The sequence below is a fragment of the Sabethes cyaneus genome, chromosome 3 (assembly GCF_943734655.1).
Source record: "Sabethes cyaneus chromosome 3, idSabCyanKW18_F2, whole genome shotgun sequence".
NCBI classification, from domain to species: domain Eukaryota; kingdom Metazoa; phylum Arthropoda; class Insecta; order Diptera; family Culicidae; genus Sabethes; species Sabethes cyaneus.
The window spans coordinates 169791979-169810501 of NC_071355.1; the positions used below are offsets into that span (position 1 = coordinate 169791979).

The 18523-nt window shown below is 36.6% G+C and overlaps 1 protein-coding gene across 1 annotated transcript in view; it reads right to left on the reverse strand.

Moving 5' to 3' along the window:
* The window catches only part of LOC128743028 (prohormone-3), a 36650-nt gene extending 18515 nt beyond the window's left edge, over positions 1-18135 (reverse strand). Inside the window, exons 1-3 of the mRNA XM_053839534.1 lie at positions 17974-18135; positions 11637-11757; positions 8183-8209 (exon numbers count right to left, since the gene is read on the reverse strand). Coding sequence (XP_053695509.1) covers positions 8183-8209; positions 11637-11757; positions 17974-18135 — 310 coding nt within the window. The remainder of the gene's footprint in view (positions 1-8182; positions 8210-11636; positions 11758-17973) is intronic.
* Between the last annotated feature and the right edge of the window lie 388 nt (positions 18136-18523).

An 18523-nucleotide genomic window follows, 5' to 3' on the forward strand; every position in this document is an offset into this window, starting at 1 on the left:
TGATGTATGGCGTGATTGTAGAATTAGTTATTATCTACAATATTGCTGAAGTAAGTATTACTATGCCTTTTGTATTTATGGTGCTATAAGGCTGCTACCCTCTTGGTAGCAAAAAGTGCGCAGCCCAACAGCATTGTAAATACTAAAGATAAAACTTTACTTTCTTCAGCAATATTATAGATAATTACTTGCTCTACAAATGCCCCATATACAACTTTTTCAAATTCTGCTTGGCTGAGGTGCAGTAATCAAAAGAGCAAAATCGAAGCGAAAAGTGTATGCCAAGCCTGCATCCAGGAATAGAGCCATGGCTGCTTGGTTAGATCCATAACTTGCTAAGCAGCTTCACTTTTAAGTAATTAACCGAACTTTCAAGCTGTCTTGAGTTTGCTGCATAGAACGCTAAGCAGCTTCGAAATTAACTGTCAAAAGCTAAGGAAAAAGTAAAATTTAGCAGCACTTCTATGTTCTATTTTTACACTTCTACCTATAACTTCTATATTCGTTGCATTTGCCTGATGTTGGGTTTGAACCCGGTGTTCCGCGTTGTAAACCTATCCCGATGCACTGGGTCACCTTTGTCGTATACAAGCGATGCGAATTTTGCCAATGAGTTGTTCTTAAGTAGAAGTTCGTTTTAGAACTTGCAGCAGCTTTATGCAGCGCGACTTAATTATTGAACATAAAGTTTGGATCCAGGCAATTAACTAGTAGTGAGATACCGACAGCATATGCTACACAACACAACACAACACAATAATGAAGAGCATTCTAATTTATATTTGTAATTAGAAATGTGCGATGATTAAATTTATTCGAGTGAAATAAAAATAATTAATTTCAAACAGTTTTAGGTTCTGCTGGTTTGATCACCAAAAATTTAAACAAAAAAAAATCATTTCGTGGCCAGAAGCATGCACCGCAGAACCTGTTAGCAGCTAAAGTTACTTCAGAACTTCATGTAGCATCCTAATAGCTTTGAAGTATCTATGAAGTACTCAGAGCACTTCTTAAAGCATTTAGTTCCACGTATACTTGATACACTACTAATCAGCAAGAAAGTTCCACGGAACAGAATTTGAACTAATTGTGAACTTTCAGTTCGCGTGTCAAGTAATATTCGAACTTCTGGTTGCTTGGGAATTGCCAACAAATTGAAATGTGGCAGCCGACCTGGGAAAACTGAAGAAATTTTGCTCATCAGGTTATGTTGTAAGACGGAAAATCAAATGTGTAAAATAATGTTATAACGCCTGAAAGATATTAGAATAATGTACTGTGCATTGCAGCAATTTTACGAGTTCTACGCAAATTCATATTTGAACATTAATTATACTGTACTCAACAATACATTGAAGATATGCATGCCAAACAAAGGCTGTACACCCCTTGTCAAATTGTCTGTTTACCTGTGTTGTACTGTGTTATTGCTAAATTGCAGATGTGTGTATGAGACGCAGAAAAAACTACGCTAATAATTTTCGTCGCGTGGGACTTTCATAAGGTGGATTTTCTGCAATAAATGCGGAGTAAGAGGAACTGCGCAGCCGAATGGTTACAGAGCCTGTATTGACCACCGAATGGCCGTGGGTTTGAATCTTAGCTGAAGCAAGATCCATCAAAGCCAAGTGACTTAAGCATGGTTTAATTCTTAGATTCCCTAACTACCCTTCTTTAATGCTGAATTCTATCCTATCCCGTTGGAGCCCCTTGATAGTACAAAAAATGTCAAGTGTAATGTTCAGAGGGGGAACCCAGCCCTCACCAGAGACAGCTATAACTGGAACTGCTTCCGGTTGGAGGAACTTGGTAGTCATCCAAATGTTGATGGAATTGTAAACTCAAAATACACGCAAGCACGCATGAAATAAATTAAGCATATTGCTAATATTGCTAATACATTAATATAATCTCACTTTGTTCATGGAAACGCACAGTGGGGCAGATTGACCCGGCGCTCGGACAAAACCTCATAACTTCTTTCATATACTTCGTAGAGCTTTATTGTCTTCAGCAACATTATTTGTTATAAAATTTCACATCTTTTTTGTAAATTTTAAGTAGTTGTATTTCTATTCCTATAGATGGCGTTGAAGTCTAACTTTTTAAATAATTACTTTAGAAAAGTTGTGTCTTCAGAAAAGTTGTTTGTCCTGTAAAGTTACTGAACATACCAAAATTGTAGGTCTTACGGGAATCAAGTTATAGGTATTTTAAATACTAGACACATATTTTTCACTGTGTAGTCGAAACTGGTAGTCGGGCGACCTCCTATACCAATTATCACAATCTGTATATCAAGAGTAATTTAGTATTATTATTCTGGTATCGGGTAAATCAACTATTTGTGAATCTTTCTATAAATTATTTTGAACTCGTAACGCTAAACACCCAACCGATGGCACTTACAATATTAGTAACTTTTGAGTAAGCCTAAATATATCAATTTATGCTGCAAATCTCTGTATTTTACATATTTTTTAAAACAGATTGGAAGGTCCATTTTCCTTTTATGGGCCCTTGTGGTTTACAATAGAATAACGATAGGGTACATTATAGAAATTCTAGTGTATTTTGCATAGAGAGGGTCCACTAATGGCATAATTTTTTGCATTGTTAACCGTAGAATGGACCCTCACTTGTTGAAAATGTCGATTATAAAGCATTAATAATGAAATACAGTTAAAATTTTATAAACTCAAATGTGTGTTATGTTTAGTATGTTCTGTTTCATGTCATCCCCAGAGATAAGAAGTATCTATACCTATAAAAAAGGATTTCTGTCTGTCTGTCTGTCTGTCCGTATGTTCCTTACAGAATCAAAAACTACTGAACCGATCGGCGTGAAAATTTGCTTGTAGGGTTTTTGGGGCCAGGGAAGGTTCTTATGATGGTTATAGATCCCTCCCCCCACTAAGAGGGGGGGCTCCCATAGAAATCTATACCTATGAAAATGGATTTCTGTCTGTCTGCCCGAATGTTCCTTATAGAATCGAAAACTACTGAACCGATCGGAGTGAAAATTTGCATGTAGGGGTTTTTGATGCCAGGGAAGGTTCTTATGATAGTTAGAGACCCCTCCCCCCACTAAGAGGGGGGGCTTCCATACAAATGAAACACAAATTTCTGCATAACTCGAGAACTAATCAAGCAAATAGAACAAAATTGTACATGTGGGTGTTTTTGGAGACAAGAATTTTTTCTATGGTAAATTGAGACCCCTCCCCACTTTAGGAGGGGGGCTGCTATACAAATGCAATACAAATTTCTTCATAAGTCGAAAATTAACTAATCAAATGGAACCATATTTGGCATGTGGGTGTTTTCGGAGGCATAAATTTATTCTATAATGAATTGAGACCCCTTACCTTTTTAGGAGGGGGGGCTCCCATACAAATGAAATACAAATTTACTCATAACTCGAGAACGAATCAAGCAAATGGAACCAAATTTAGCATGTGGGTGTTTTTGTAGGCAATTTTTTTTCTATGATGAATTGAGACCTCTTACCTTTTTAGGAGGGGGGCTCTCATACAAATGAAATACAAATTTCCTCATAACTCGAGAACTAATCAAGCAAATGGAACAAAATTTGACATGTGGGTGTTTTTGGAGACGAGAATTTTTTCTATGGTGAATTGAAACCTCTCCCTACTTTAGGAGGGAGGGGGGCTCCTTTACAAATGAAATACAAATACAAATTCCTCATAACTCGAGAATTAATTAATCAAAAGGAACCATATTTGGCACGTGGGTGTTTTTGGAGACATGAATTGTTTCTATGATGAATTAGGACCCCTTATCTTTTTAGGAAGGGGGGTTCCATACAAATGAAATGCAAATTTTTTCATAACTTGAGAACTAATCAAGCAAATGGAAAAAATATGACATGTGGGTGTTTTTGGAGACAAGGATGTTTCCTATGGTGAATTGAAACCTCTCCCCGCTTCAGGAAGGGGGGCTCCTATACAAATGAAATACAAATTTCCTCATAACTCGAGAAGTAATCAAGCAAATGGAACCAAATTTGACATGTAGGGGTTTTGGAGGCAGGAATTTTTTTAATGAGGATGGTAGGAGGATGGTGGTAGGAGGATAAGTTCTCTCATACAAATAAAACATAAATTTTTGCGAAATTTAATCGAACTCGAGAAAATTCAGACTCTTTCATAAAACATTAATCAATAACAAGACCACCAAAAACTATCAATAGTAACATTAGATAATTTAGCGCAAGACGGCCACAGGTCACGAGTGTTGCCGGCGACCTGCCGTCGGAAGCGCCGGCCACTGCGGGGGGCAGCCCCCCGTAGAGATCACCTCTATCTAGGTTTATTTATTTTCTTAGATCTACTGACCTGACCGCGAAATGATACTTTCTACGAAAAGATTTTCCGTGAAATGGTATATCCCGCGTAAGGTTTTTCGCGAAATGGTATTCTGCGACACTCTATATTCCGCGTTATTGCCAACTGAGAATTGGTGATCCGCAAAATGGTATTCGGCGAAATGGTTTGTAATGATGGCGAATATTTAAATGCTATCCGCTTTATTTTATCAGGCAAAGCAATCTACACACTATTGAAAATTGGCAAAATTAACAAATTTTTTGTTCTAAAACACTTTGTCAGAACAAAACCTACTAGTAAAAAATCTGTCTTATTATCACCCAAACTATTAGTTTATACTCCCTTTAATGTGAATTGTCTTTTAAAAGTATAGACATCAGTAACTGGCCCGTTAACTACATGTAAAAGTTGAAATGCCGCACTACGCAATCAAGCACAATCAAACAACAAAAATTCTGCGTCAACCATGCGATTCAATATCAAAAAAAAAATTGAAAGTGAAAAATTTGTAATCTATAAAACAAGTTAATTGCAGAATGTCGTCGAATGCTACAAGTCTGCTTATAATGTTAATTTTATTGAAAAAAGTATGAATCCACCAAATCGTCCAGAGGGCCCGCCACAATAGATCAAATTACTGGTCGCAGTGGAGAATGTACCCAAAAAAAAAAAAAAATCGTCCAGAATTTCGTCCCATTGAAAAATGTTGGGCAGTTGTAAATTGTGAATCGAAAAAAGGTGTAATACGGTTGACATTGTCACTGTGCGGAAAATGATGGGAAGTTTTCAGCAAAATGTTCGATAGTTTATCCGAAAAGACGAAGAATGATTTTATATTTTTCCTGAAAGCTTAATAAAAAGACCTACAAACATTTATTTTTACAAAATTTTTACTTTATTTCCTGAAATTTGGTCGGCCACATTCCAAATGGAATAGACTTTATGCATAATAACGGGTATATCTAGTGGATTACTTTTGCAATATGAATAATTTCCGTAAATCAGTAATTTGTTTCAAATTCAGTAGCAACTGATTGCAAAGGTAGATATTTTGAAATAAATAAAAATAAGTTGTGACTTTATGAGTATTATTTGTATTACGCCGAAAAGGTCAAATTGTTCAATATCCAATTATTGGCCCTTATACTTGATAGCTTCCCTGTTTTCCTTTTTTAGTTCTATAGTGTTTTATTGGATCTTCTTTATAGTGGACCCTCGTTTGTTATAGATGAATACTGCATGCGAGGGTAATGCGATATATTTACATCGGGAAAAATAATACAATACGGAAAAGGTCTGATAAATTACCGGATTACTGGTAAACATAATCTACACCCGGAAGCCTTGTATGCGATTTTGTGAAAAAGCCGTGCCATCACTATTAAGTAGAATAAGCACAATTTTTCTTTATATCACTATTTATGTGATATACATGTACGATATGTTACGATTTTTCTTACAAAATTTAAACCATCACACAGTTTCATATTTCCCTTGCCCATATCGTTGCATTTTAGTCGGCGATTGCACAGAAAGATGGTTTATAAGCGTAATTTCATCTTCACTAGTGTGACGCAAACCGGTGTGTATCTTTGAAATTACGATGCTGCAACTCTTGAACTTCTTGTTCCATTACCTACATAGTTTAACGGCTTGAAACAAGTGCTCTGTGCTCGCTTTAGGCGTTCTCATTCCAAGGCGATGTCTTCTATGTGTAAGAAAATCACCGGAGTGTAGCTAATGTCAAAAGATGTCTTCGCAGGGATGAGGCTATCTTGAAAGCTTTAGCTCGTATTACACGGTCTGTGGCATTTCATTAGAGATTTTACTGCAGGCTTACACTCTGCATTGAAACTGTGCAAACGTGCAACGATTCCGGAAGTGGTAAATGTTCGTTCAACTATCGTTAAAAGATATTATTTGAAATCCTTATTTGCTCTGGTGAGACGACGAAGAATTTTTCATGTATGAATCAATGATTGTGAAACCAGCTTGCGTAGAAAACTACTGCAAGGAACACATCTTCGAAACTGTATCATTGAAACCAAAAGAGAGCAACGCAGTGCCAAAACATTGTTTTAATTTTCATTTGAAAGTGATTACCTATAGTGTATTTGCAATGTTCATCCGGGCTTATTCTGATGTTTTTTTCTTGTATTATTTAGATTGTGCCTGTTACAGTTTATTACTGTTGAATGAATTCTCAGCACCGATGTAGTGTTACGAAACTCATACGATAGTTGGCATGTATTGATTTTCCCAGGAACGCATATGACTCTAAGCAAGAATTTGTACCTCTCAGTGATTTAATTATTGTAAGAAGCATGATGTTGCCCTGCTTGATGCTATATTTATTTGATTGCATGGTAAAGTTTGGACCATTGAGAATCCGCAAACATGAGTTAATTGATAACAGCACCTCTGCTGGTGAGCAGCATCACTTGAGTAGAGCCCAATGGTTAGAACACGCGCTCAAAAGTCGTACGAAAAGATTCTGATGAACCACCAAGAATGCTTGAGCATTGGCGTCGAAACGTTATGTAAAGTGTATCTAAAAAAATACAAACAAACAAAACATTACGTAAATAGGTTTTTGGACAGCTTTCCGGGCTAAAAATTTATTTGACCATGACTTGATGTTCTAGCGAGACGGTTGTTATTGCAGATAAATTCCACTATTATTTCTTTTTACGAAAATAAAATACGTTCATTTTGATTACTCAACATTTTTCTTATGTTGAATGAATCACGAGCTAATGCTGATTTTTTAGGTCCGGATTCCAAGAGGAGTAGCTTTTAAAAGCTGCTGAATAATAGAAACACGCATTGTTTTTGAAACTTAAATCCCAGATTTAAAATATGCTATTTTAATGCTTCCCGGCGTCTTCGTCCTGTGGCATTTCCTTATGACAACTGAAAATGTACGTCTGATATTTCACAGCCTTTATTAGCAGCATACAAGATTAGCAATTGTGTTAAATGCTTGCAATTTTCGTGATAATTCCTCAGACATACAGAAAAGAGCAGGACTCAGTTAAAGATTAAGCTATGTGCTACTTTGCACCTTTTGCGTTTAGATTTCTAAAAACGGAAGTGGTCGTAATTCAGCAACACGAACTCAGGTAGGCAAAGGCAAAGGCAAAGGCAAAGGTAAAGGTGCTACCATCGAGTTCGAATTTATTATCAACACAGCTATAATAAAGCGATAGTGAGAGGCTTATTCTAGTCATTAATTTTAATAATTTCTTTGTTAGCTCGATTACTCAAGCTCAAGCTGGGTTAAATTAATCGGTGCTTTTACCAATACTGTTTTCTATGGAGAAAAAATATTGAATAAGTGCCTTTCGTTTAGTACGATCTCCAGCTCTACCCGAGCAGGAGTGAAGAGCAAAATAGTATAAAAACAATATCAAATTGTGTAATGATATATTTTGTTATTGAGTAGATATTTAAAGCAGTGGTTGTAAGATGAGTTTAATAACTGATTCTGATATCATATCTTATTTTCGCCTTAAAATGACATTCGATATATTTCATACCTACAATTTTTTTTATTGATTAAAGAGATTTTAGATTATACATATTTTATAAAATGATTTTATAATATTTCATATACTACTGCATTTGTTATTCAATACCTTAATAATACTAAAATATGTTAATCTAAACTCTGAATACAGTCATGTTATTGCTTTGTTATTCAAATAACACAAGTAGTTATTCTTTTGACCTTAAAGGAGTAGAATTTTGATATTATTTTTTGTTATTTTACCAACTATGTCAGCCAAAAAAAGACCAAATTTTGATATGAGCTATTCGATTTCCAATAACACATTTTGATATTATTTTGCTCTTCGCTCCTGCTCGGGTAGTGGCAATATCATCAATCAAAGAACTTGTTCTTCATTATTGCCAGCTTCACTTTCATATAGACACCGAGCGGTGGGCAACAATATTCCGTCTAGAAACTTAGTGTGATATCATCCTGAACCCGGTCACTATAATAAATGCGATTCTCCACGTGAAGTAGATCGAAGCTTTTAGTGTTAATGTCGGATAAAAGGTCATTTGAAAGGAAAATGATAACGAATTAATTCACCTAGCGATGAAAGGAATGGCTTTGTCGTTTCTGTTTTAAGCTAAGATACTAATAAAAACTAACATTGGGGTATTAACGTGTAATGGTGATATATAAGAGATTAGACTGTTTTTAAGGCCAACCGCCATCCCCTTAAAATTGACTTGCAAAACCGGGGAGTAAAACAAAATTGATGTACATGACATGAGCTAAACTTTTTATTAAAATTGAATTGTTTGTGAACTGTATAACCCAAAGTACTCTAAAAGTGATTGTATAGAGGAAGTTCGAACAATGCGATGATCAAAAATTGATAAAAAATCCTCTTTCGACTTTACGTGTGGAAAGCAATTACGTATATGTACCTATATGAAAAACAAGAGCAAATCTGTTTTTCACGAATAAACTTGAGGTAAAAACCGATTTAATCCACCTAGTGGTGAAAGGAACCTTTGTTATATGGTCTTACTTGCTTAGAACTTGAGATAGAAATCGACACGTCTTCGAAACATAATTCATCTATTGGTTAACGTTGCGTGGTGCGTTGGTTTTCATTAAATTTTTGGAAATTTAATAAGTTTACAAAATTTGAACAAAATAGCAGCACCTATAAATTTTGATAGATCCTTTTTTCATGAAATTACTGAGTAAGGGTAAGCTGGTTGTTTCTAATTTGAGTAAGTGCAAGTAAAAGTAAGTTATAAGAGGAAATATTATTCTTTAACATATACATTGCGTAGTAAAAGTCTAGTTCATAGGTTTTTGAACTACGCATAAATTTCTGTAACGCCATTATTTTTGATTGACATCAATAAAGTTTTCTTGAATAAATTTCATCAATTTCTATTAACCTTCGATTACTCACGCTGTTGCATTTTGTACAACACGTGTAGGTTTTTGAATGCCATATTGTTATAAAGTTACAAATCTCTGCTTAACTAACGTATGTTCTTCAATTACCTTGTTATGAGCAAAATGTCATAATTATGCATTAATACTTTAAATTGTTGGGCAAATAGATCAGCATAAACTGACATCACAGAAACGAAGCAATCAGCATGTGAGTTGTACCGCGATTGGCCCTGGAAGTTTCTCTCGTTTCTTCATATGTAAAAATGGTGTCTGTATGCAGCAACATAATTAGCAAATATAAAATGTTTAAAATGCATCTGTTGGTAGTCGAGTCATTCGGGGTCAAAATTAAGGCTTTTTTTTAATCAAAGTTCTACAGCACCTAAACAAACAAACATAGAGGTATACTATATTAATCAAAGTTGTGTATTTTTACTATTTATACAATTTTGTAGTACATAAAAAGGAATGCAACAATTACAAAAAGAGCTAAAATAGAAAAAACTGATCTTACAAATTCATATACAATGAATAAGATTTTTCTCTCTTCGCTTAATAGATAGAAGGTTACTGTATTCAACAAAATTTCTTGTAATAATATGTTCTAAAACTTTGCAGAACACATCAATGTGTTATATTGAAACTGAAGAAAAATATTTTTTTTATTTCACTTATAGGGGGATTAATCAAAATTTAAATTGCACCAGACGATAGAACTTTCAATTTCAAGAAATTCTTCCGAAGGTTCCATAAACCTAAAACCAAGTTTTCCCAGTCAATATTCTAATGCGCATGTCTTTTTGGCTTTGGACCATTGTGCGCACGAGTAACCGAATTACAAAAGTCGGGGCGAGTGTTGGAGGGTTAATATCTTTTGATCGGCAAAACCGATTCTTCTGAAATTTTGCAGATATATTTGTAGCATTAAAATCTCTAATTTGATGCCAAAATAATTCAAACTAGATAAATCATCTTAGATGAAATCGTTATAAATTATTGTAAATTTTAATGTGTTGTATTCAATTGATCATAACTCTCAAATTAAACGTCCAATCAAAAAACAAATCAATAGTGATCTATTAGGTTATGTTACCTGTCAAATGAGACTAATAGCGTATAAATCGCTTTAGTCATTTCTAAGAAACAGGCGATAATTATTACCTTGTCAAAACAGGTTTTTTAAGCATAACTTTTAAACTGATTGTTTGTTTTCAATAAAATTTATCCGAAAAATTTAGTGTTAACAAGAGCTTTCATTTGATACCAAGATCGTTGAAATCGGTCATTTGGGTTCGGAGAAAATCGTGTCACGTAATTTTTACTTTTTTACTTATAACTTTTAAACGAAATGTCGGACCTCGAAACAATTCAATAGTGATATACTAGGCAATAATACCTTTCAAACAAAAGTAATAGCGAACAAATCGGTTCAGCCATCTCCGAGAAACAGGCGATAGAAAAGTTGCGCTCCGCACATACATACACACATACACACACACACACACACAGACATTGCTCAGTTCGTCGAACCCTGTCGATTGGTATATGTGGCTCGGCCCTCCGGGCCTCGGATCAATTTCGTGTTTTTCGACCAATTCCTAAACCTTTGTTATAGTATAACAAAGGTAATTATAGTATAACAAAGGTAAAACGTTTAAACATTAATACTTTTTTGAATATCTTATTGCTTTTTTTCAGAGAAACATGCGGTTACCTAATTCTACTAGGTGGAACTAAATTTTACAACATAACTGTTAAACTACATTTTTGGAAAGAGAGGAAGTGTCTGATGCGAAGAATGATTAAGTGGATGAAATGAAAAATTTCAATTTCGCACTCGCGCTCTTTCGGTTGGTATCCATATGTTTCACGTACTAAACTACTACATTATCCACCAATTTAAAGAGATTAACAAAATGCAAATAGTTAAAGCTACCTTCAAGACACTCTCTCCTCAGACCTTTCATCTTGGACAGATTTTTACACTTATATTACAGTGTAACAAAAATAGAAAACCAACAGTAAGCTATAATAGTTCCTTTAGATGTCTATTTTGTCTATTTAAACGACTATTTTGTTCCATGGTGCTTTGGTGAGTGGTGATGGAAAAGGTATTCAGTGCAGTAACTATATTTATAGCAACAAACTACCTATATACGGAAAACATCTTCCCGAAAGAAACCTTTATAGTTGCAGTTTGGTTCGCTGCATGTGATTAAACTACTGGTGCATGAAAACCACGGAACTTGTGCAAGCGTGATAGGAGTGAACGGTAGCAGCAGTGACATTAGTGATAATGGTGAATAGACGTGAAGTGAAGTGGAGTGAAGTGAAAAAAAGCTCTCGGCAAACCCTACCTCCATCAACATTTACGCAAACCAACCCCGGGCAGCAGTTCTCGTTCGAGTAACAGGGCTTTCCGTAGCAGCCATCATCCTCGATGCGCTGGTTCTGCTGTTCTTCGTCCAGAATTTCATTCTGAAAAGATGGAAAAGTTTTCTTTAAATCGAAAAGAAGTATTTCGGGTGTTTTCGTCTTCTGCTGTTATAATTTATTCAACCATTGGGGTTCACAAAAGATAAAAAAATTGTCTAAAGCAGTCATGGATTTAGGTAGGGAAGTTTTTTTTGTCATGATGTTGGCAACCATCGATGTGAAAAGAATACATATCAAAGATTAGTTGGTTGATTTTGTATGGACGCACTTATTAGATTAGTTTGCTGATTGACTGTTTATAGTCTGGAGCGATAAGAAAATCAATAATCAAATAGGAAAATTTAGACATTGTCTGGAGCTGCTTCTAGTATCGTTTAACATATCTAACCTATCATGTCTCATTAAAGAACTGCGGATTCCTGCGACTCTCAAAAAGTCTATCGACGACCAAAGGACTCACAGTACGAGGCAGAACTTGTGCAGCTAGCGCGATTGGATCGCTATTTATCGAACATACGATGGAGCTACCGCTCCAGTTAACGTCAACAGAAGCGTTATCGAAGCCTGATACGAGATTTTGTTATACGTGGGAGACTCTAGGATGGTGCGATATGCTGCCATGCTTCATTACTGATTCTTTAAGCAAATTGTTCCATTGTCAATTGATGTCAATGATGGTGATTTGTACCCACGTTCACTATTTGATATCTCCAGGATTCTCACTCACAAGGAAATACCACTGCCGGTCACAGGCTTAGAACCTACCAAATGCACCATAGTGTAGTATTTCTATCGACAACTTCATTGCACTGTTCATTAAAGTGTAACCCGAGAAGTTTTTTTTTGTGAAAAGTTAATCTGAAGTTTGCATGAAAATTTGAGTCAATGGAGGCGCGTTATGCAAGGTAATATCTACTGCCAAATCACCTGAATGAAGTAATTTGCGGTTTCGTCACTTACGAAAATGACATTAGCTGAGGCTCGTTTATGTAGGACTGCGAGGGGAGCAAAGAGTGGAGGAGAGGATCCGGGAGTTTGAAATGTGATGTTGTTGATATTATTCCTACTGCAAACACCAGCGAGGGCCCCAGCTAATCTCAAAAAATCTTTATATGTGTGCGTGGTGGAATACTTCATACCAAAGCAAAAAGAATGATATTGGTAGTGATGTTAAATAAAAGGTACTGGTTTAAAATTCAGATTTGCAAAGTTCAAAGTTACAGTTTTTTCGCAAGCGAATCTCTGATTTATTAGAACCCTGCTAATTCCTTTGTCCGATTGTGTCACAAAAACAACCCGCCCCGTTTAGACGTTACATAACCTAAAAAAATTAAACGAAAATAAATACGGATTTTAAAATTTACTTAAGGGGAAATGACCAGTCATTAACTTTTCGTCGGTAAGCCCAATTTCGGAAGCAGTTTTTGAGTCCAAAACAGGGGTTCTGTTTATAAGAAAGTATTCACTGCATTTTTCTGGCCAATCTGAACACAGAGAATATATTTTCATGAACAGAATTTTTGTTTCAAACAAAAAAACTGCTATTGGCATTCACAGGATCAATGACGACTTTTTTTAAGCTAATGAAAACTTAATGTGTGAATCATAAATAAAAAGAAAAGACCAGGCAAAGACTTTTATAACTTTTGAGGTTTGTAAACGAAACACAGTCAGAGAATGAAGAAAAAGAAGACAAAATTTAATTTTTTCAGCCATCTTTTCTTCTTCTTTTTCGTTTATTTCTTTTCGTTTCAAGCTGTGTTTTATTACGACACTCAAAAGTTATTAAAGCCTTTGCCAAGCTACTACCAACAAAACAAAAAAAAGTTTGTTCGAATACGTTTTGTAGTTTCCGAGAAAAAGATACATAAAGTTTGAAAATCGTGGTTTTCCAGGAGCGGCGTTTATTCCGTTGAAGTTGTTCTACGCCGCACTGGAATGCTTATGTGTATGATCGTTTTTCGGCCACTTCCCGTGGTCGGATCATTACAAATTTAGTATCAAAATAAGCGGAAAAGAATACAGAATCAAAATCTGAAATAAAAAAATAATGATTTTTTTCAAAATTTTTAGTCGTTCATATCCCCTTAACCCCACCTTTTCTGCTTCACGATTTAGTCTTATGCACTGTTAAGCCATCGCCACAGATATTCTGCCATGTTATCTATGTTATCGGCAAAGTAGATGTATTGACTAGATTCGTTGAAGATCGTACCCTGCGTGTTAATATCCACTCGGTTTATAACACTTTCTAGCCCAGGTGGAAGCAGTTCATCGATGAGCACGATGAGACGCAACGGAACTTAACCTAGGAATTCCTACAAACGATAACAGCATGTCCGCTTCCGATCTAGAAGGGATCCAGCGAGAAATCGATCATATTATTGTTCATCTGAATGAACAATAATAGAGCCGCCAGAAAGGACCAACTCTCGGCAGAATTCTACAGAAATGGCCAAGAAACATTAGCAACGGCTAGAAACGGTCTCAAGGATTTGAGAGAAGGATAAACTGCAGAAGGAGTGGATGCAAGATATGGTTTGCCCCATTACGCTGGTCAATGCCGCCTGTAAGATGCACTTCCAGATTTTTTTTATGTCGTTTATCTTTAATAGCAACAGAATTCGTAGGGCAGTACCAGGCGGGCTTTATGGGGGCCCGTGCTGCTACGCATCAAATTTTCACTCTCCGACCAATCCTCCAGCAATGTCAGAAGCGATGGTTCTGCAATTGATGGAGGGACGCTAGGGGAAAGTAATATTTTTTTGTCGTTGTGACTCCTACCTTTTAAGCGTAGCTACCTATTTAGCCCCCTTCCTTTCCACTCTTTCCCTCCATTCCCAAAAAAAAAACCATCGCCCATGTAGAACCATCGTTTCAACATAAAAATTTATATTAATGCCTAACCGCATTTCAAGGTCAAAGACTAAAAACACGAGTTTGGTCAATGTCAGAAGTACAATGTTATATCCTCAAGCATAATATTTTCGTGGATTTCAGGGCAGCATATGATATAGTCGAGTGCGAACAGCTATGGGTTTCGGAGGCACTCTCGAGTCCCTTCGAATCGCGCAGAGGGTTGCGGCAAGGGGATTCGACATCGCTATTGAAGGTGTGATCCGGCGAGCGGCCATCAAAACAAGAGGAATGATCTGCAGCAAAAGTAGCCAGCTTCAAGTCTTTGCAGACGACCTTCATTTTTGGTTTTTTGCTCAGTAGACTACAGCGCCTCAGCGAAACAGTATTCGAACAAGTAGTGTAAAGGACAATTGTAGCGTGAATTATTATCTACAATATTGTTGAAAAAAGTATAGTTTAATCTTTAATATTTACGGCGTTATACACCTGCCCCGCTGGTAGCCAAATGAGCGCTCTTTTTGCTGAAGCCCTCGCCAGCCAACTAATGTCTTCGATGTTTCACTCCCAGAACCCCGCAGTGTTTGTTTGAACCCGAAGCCAAAACCCTTTGGTGGATCGGCATAGGTCGAGTGGTTGCTGATTAGCGACGTGTATCCAGGCCGGAAGCGGCGACCACGAGCGGCGGCGATTTATAAATGAGACGAAAGGTGGTGCAGGCTGTGTGAGGGTGAACAAGAGGGACCCTCCGAAGAAAAGAACCGGTTAGATAGAATAAGAACGTGGGTGGTAAAAGTCCAGAAAGTGCGAATAAATTTGTGAAACGTCCAAATTATCGGAGTTTTCTATCGGATAATTCAGGTATTTCCCGACTTTCCCGCGAAAACACAGGATAAGTGTACCAACCCTGAGGCTTGTTTCAGGGGGTCTCAGCAACGCTCGTGGCTGATGCTAACCTATAACTTACAGAGCGAAAAATCCAAAATGAAGCCTTCCTCGACATCATTACTACCCAACAAATATTTTATTTGAAGAGCAGTTTATTCAACCATTATACAGCTAGCTTCCAATAAACAAGCGCTTGATCAGCTTTGTATAATAGCCAAAATTTTTGTTGGATAGAAAACTTGGGACGGCAGATGCAATATACGTCAGACTAAAAACGGTAGCTAGGAGGATTGAGTTACACATCAATGCGTTCAGAACCAATGCGGGAAGGTATTTTCAGCATGTTTCTAATTGATACCTACTCTGTTTTCGTGTTATATGAGTCTGAAGAACCAGTATGTCATCATGAAACGCATATGCAAGAATAGTAGTTTATATTGGAAAGAATTAATTACAGTTTCCCCCCAGGATAGGGAGAATAGAAAGTAGGCCCAAAATAGAAATACGCTCAAGAACTAGTGCCGTACCCTGTGATAGAAGTATGATAGGAAGAGGCTCCAAAGAAAATAACGTTAAGACACTAAAAGTAATGCAGATTAGCATATATGAGATTCAACTAACACTATACTACTAGAAAGATAAGAAATCTTGTTTGGTCCTGCCCTCTATCAAAATTATTCAATTCCATCCAACTTACAATATCGGAAACTCTGCTACATAGTAGCTCTTCAGGGAACTGATTACAGTCGTTCTAGAAATTTGCAAATTAAATTAAATAAATTAAACATTCAGATTGGTCTTATCTAGTAAAGATGGAGTGTGTATCGTTAGATCGTTAAGTGCAAAGTTGAACGGTCGGGTACCAGCACTAGACGTGTAAAGATCAGAATACTGATTAGGTTTCAAAGCAGAAATCAATTACTGTGATAAAATTTCAATGAATAATTAAGTCTGGCGTTTAATTTTAGCACTAAGTGGATACTGCAACTTTCCGGGCGATTTCTAGCAACACGAGACACACTGACGATGTCGTCAAATATTTTATGAGGCCACCCACACAGTCTGCTGTTAGTGACGGCTTCCGGGTGGTTTCGAGATTACGATGCTGGTGCAACAACTCAGTTGCCCTATGTTCGGATCGATGATTCGGAAATTGAATTGCGGCGAAGTTTTGTTTCTAATAATAAGTTTTCTAGCAGTGACAACCTCATTTTCTAAAGAAAGAAAAAATGTTGATGTACAGAAACTGTATGTTAGATCGAGTGGATGACATTGTAACTGGGAGCATTATTTTAAACGGTATTAGAGTATATTTCCAAGGAAAACAGCAGTATCATCCAGCTCTATTTTAGTTAGAAATAGCTAACTTGATTTGTCGGCCTTAATCGTATTTTCAATTGAGCGGCCAAATTTAACCCTTTTTGTGACACTAGATCCATCTATTATATATTCTTGAATAGGTTATCCCTTGTCAGGTGTCAGGGGCAGCCTTTGTATACCGGTATTCATTACAATTTATTTGTATGTGTGTCAACCTTTCCGAATTATAATGCACCCATCTGAAAGCTAGTCCCCAGAAATCTAGTCGAAAATTAAAATAAATTAAATCTGAGGGTTGCTTTCTCTTTAAGCTCAATTCTCCATTAGACATCCTGCTTCCCTTTTGAAGAGAGATGGCACACTGAAATTAGTACGACTGCTGACTTGCTACGAAATAGAATATTAAAAGCGGAGATGGCATGAACAGTTGGAAAATTAAATTATTTCGACATTTTGTTCAGCTAAGATGGCTAATGAGTAATTTATTTTACTTCAAATGCTGTTAGAAATAATATGCGCTGAATGTACCGGATTTTTTCAACAATTTTGAGAGAGATACCGTTCAAGATTCTCCATAAAACATTCTACTGAGTTGCGGCAGTATTCAACCTGAATGCCCTGCAGCCTTTTCCAATTTACCTTTTTAGAAATAAATTTGCGGCAAAGCTTATTATGCGTCAATTTCTCTGCTTATTGCAGTCATCGCATTGCCGAATTCCGAACCACGACGAGACTCCTCCGATCAACGGTGTGATGTACACGGTGTTTGAGAAGTGAAACCTTCGAAGTAGTATTTAATTGTTATTGATTTTCAATAATTAAGTGGAACTGTTGATTGATTGGGATTTTTCAGTATGCATTGTTTTTAAATTACAAATGAATTTTTTTTTCGAAAATTTTACAAAAATGAAAACTAATAATGTGAAACTTATTGATAATACGAAATGGTACATAAAAAATAAGTAGAAAAAAATCTGCAAATTTTATTCTCCATCATGCATATTTTTGCTGCTAAAAGGCATATTTTACACACCGTTCAAGATACATCAGTCCCAACCCAATCGACGTTACATTTTAATTCGCTTTGGTCGGAATCACCTGTCATCTGGTTCGGCATTCATGGTGCAGACGACTGACGACGGTGAATCGAACCCGAAGGTGGGGGGGCATAATGCGGTGATGTCGCAATCTTACCTGCAGGAACGTTTGCGGTCGATACGCTCCACCGTGGCTGCCGTAGCCCAGGTTCGCTAGCATTTCCGGTGAAAATCTGTTGAATAAACCGCCCCATGCGTTCGCGGTGCCAGTGAAGATGAGTATCGCTCCGATTGCCGCCCACAGCGCGGGTGCTTTCATTTTTGCCGACTGGGTTGATCTGTGAAATTATGACAAAGGCCGGAGGTAAGAGAGATGGTAATCGAGGATATGTACGAAATAGAATGTATCAGGTTGGGACGTTATTCACAGTTGTGGGTGTTGAATTGATAAAATGTCTAGGGTTTCAACTGACTTTTCCCAGAAATGTTTGCTTCCGTGTTTCCTTGCACAGTAAAATGTCAATAATACATGACCTAGTTTATGTTTCATTTTATTGGACGTTATGCTTAGTTATATCTTAACTTATTAGCGTATTGACAGCAACGAACAGAGATCCACTACATCGGAGTTGGTATCAATAAGAAACGTGCTTGCTTTACTTTCGTGGGAAGTTTTGTGTAACGTGACAAATAAGATTTCAATCCTA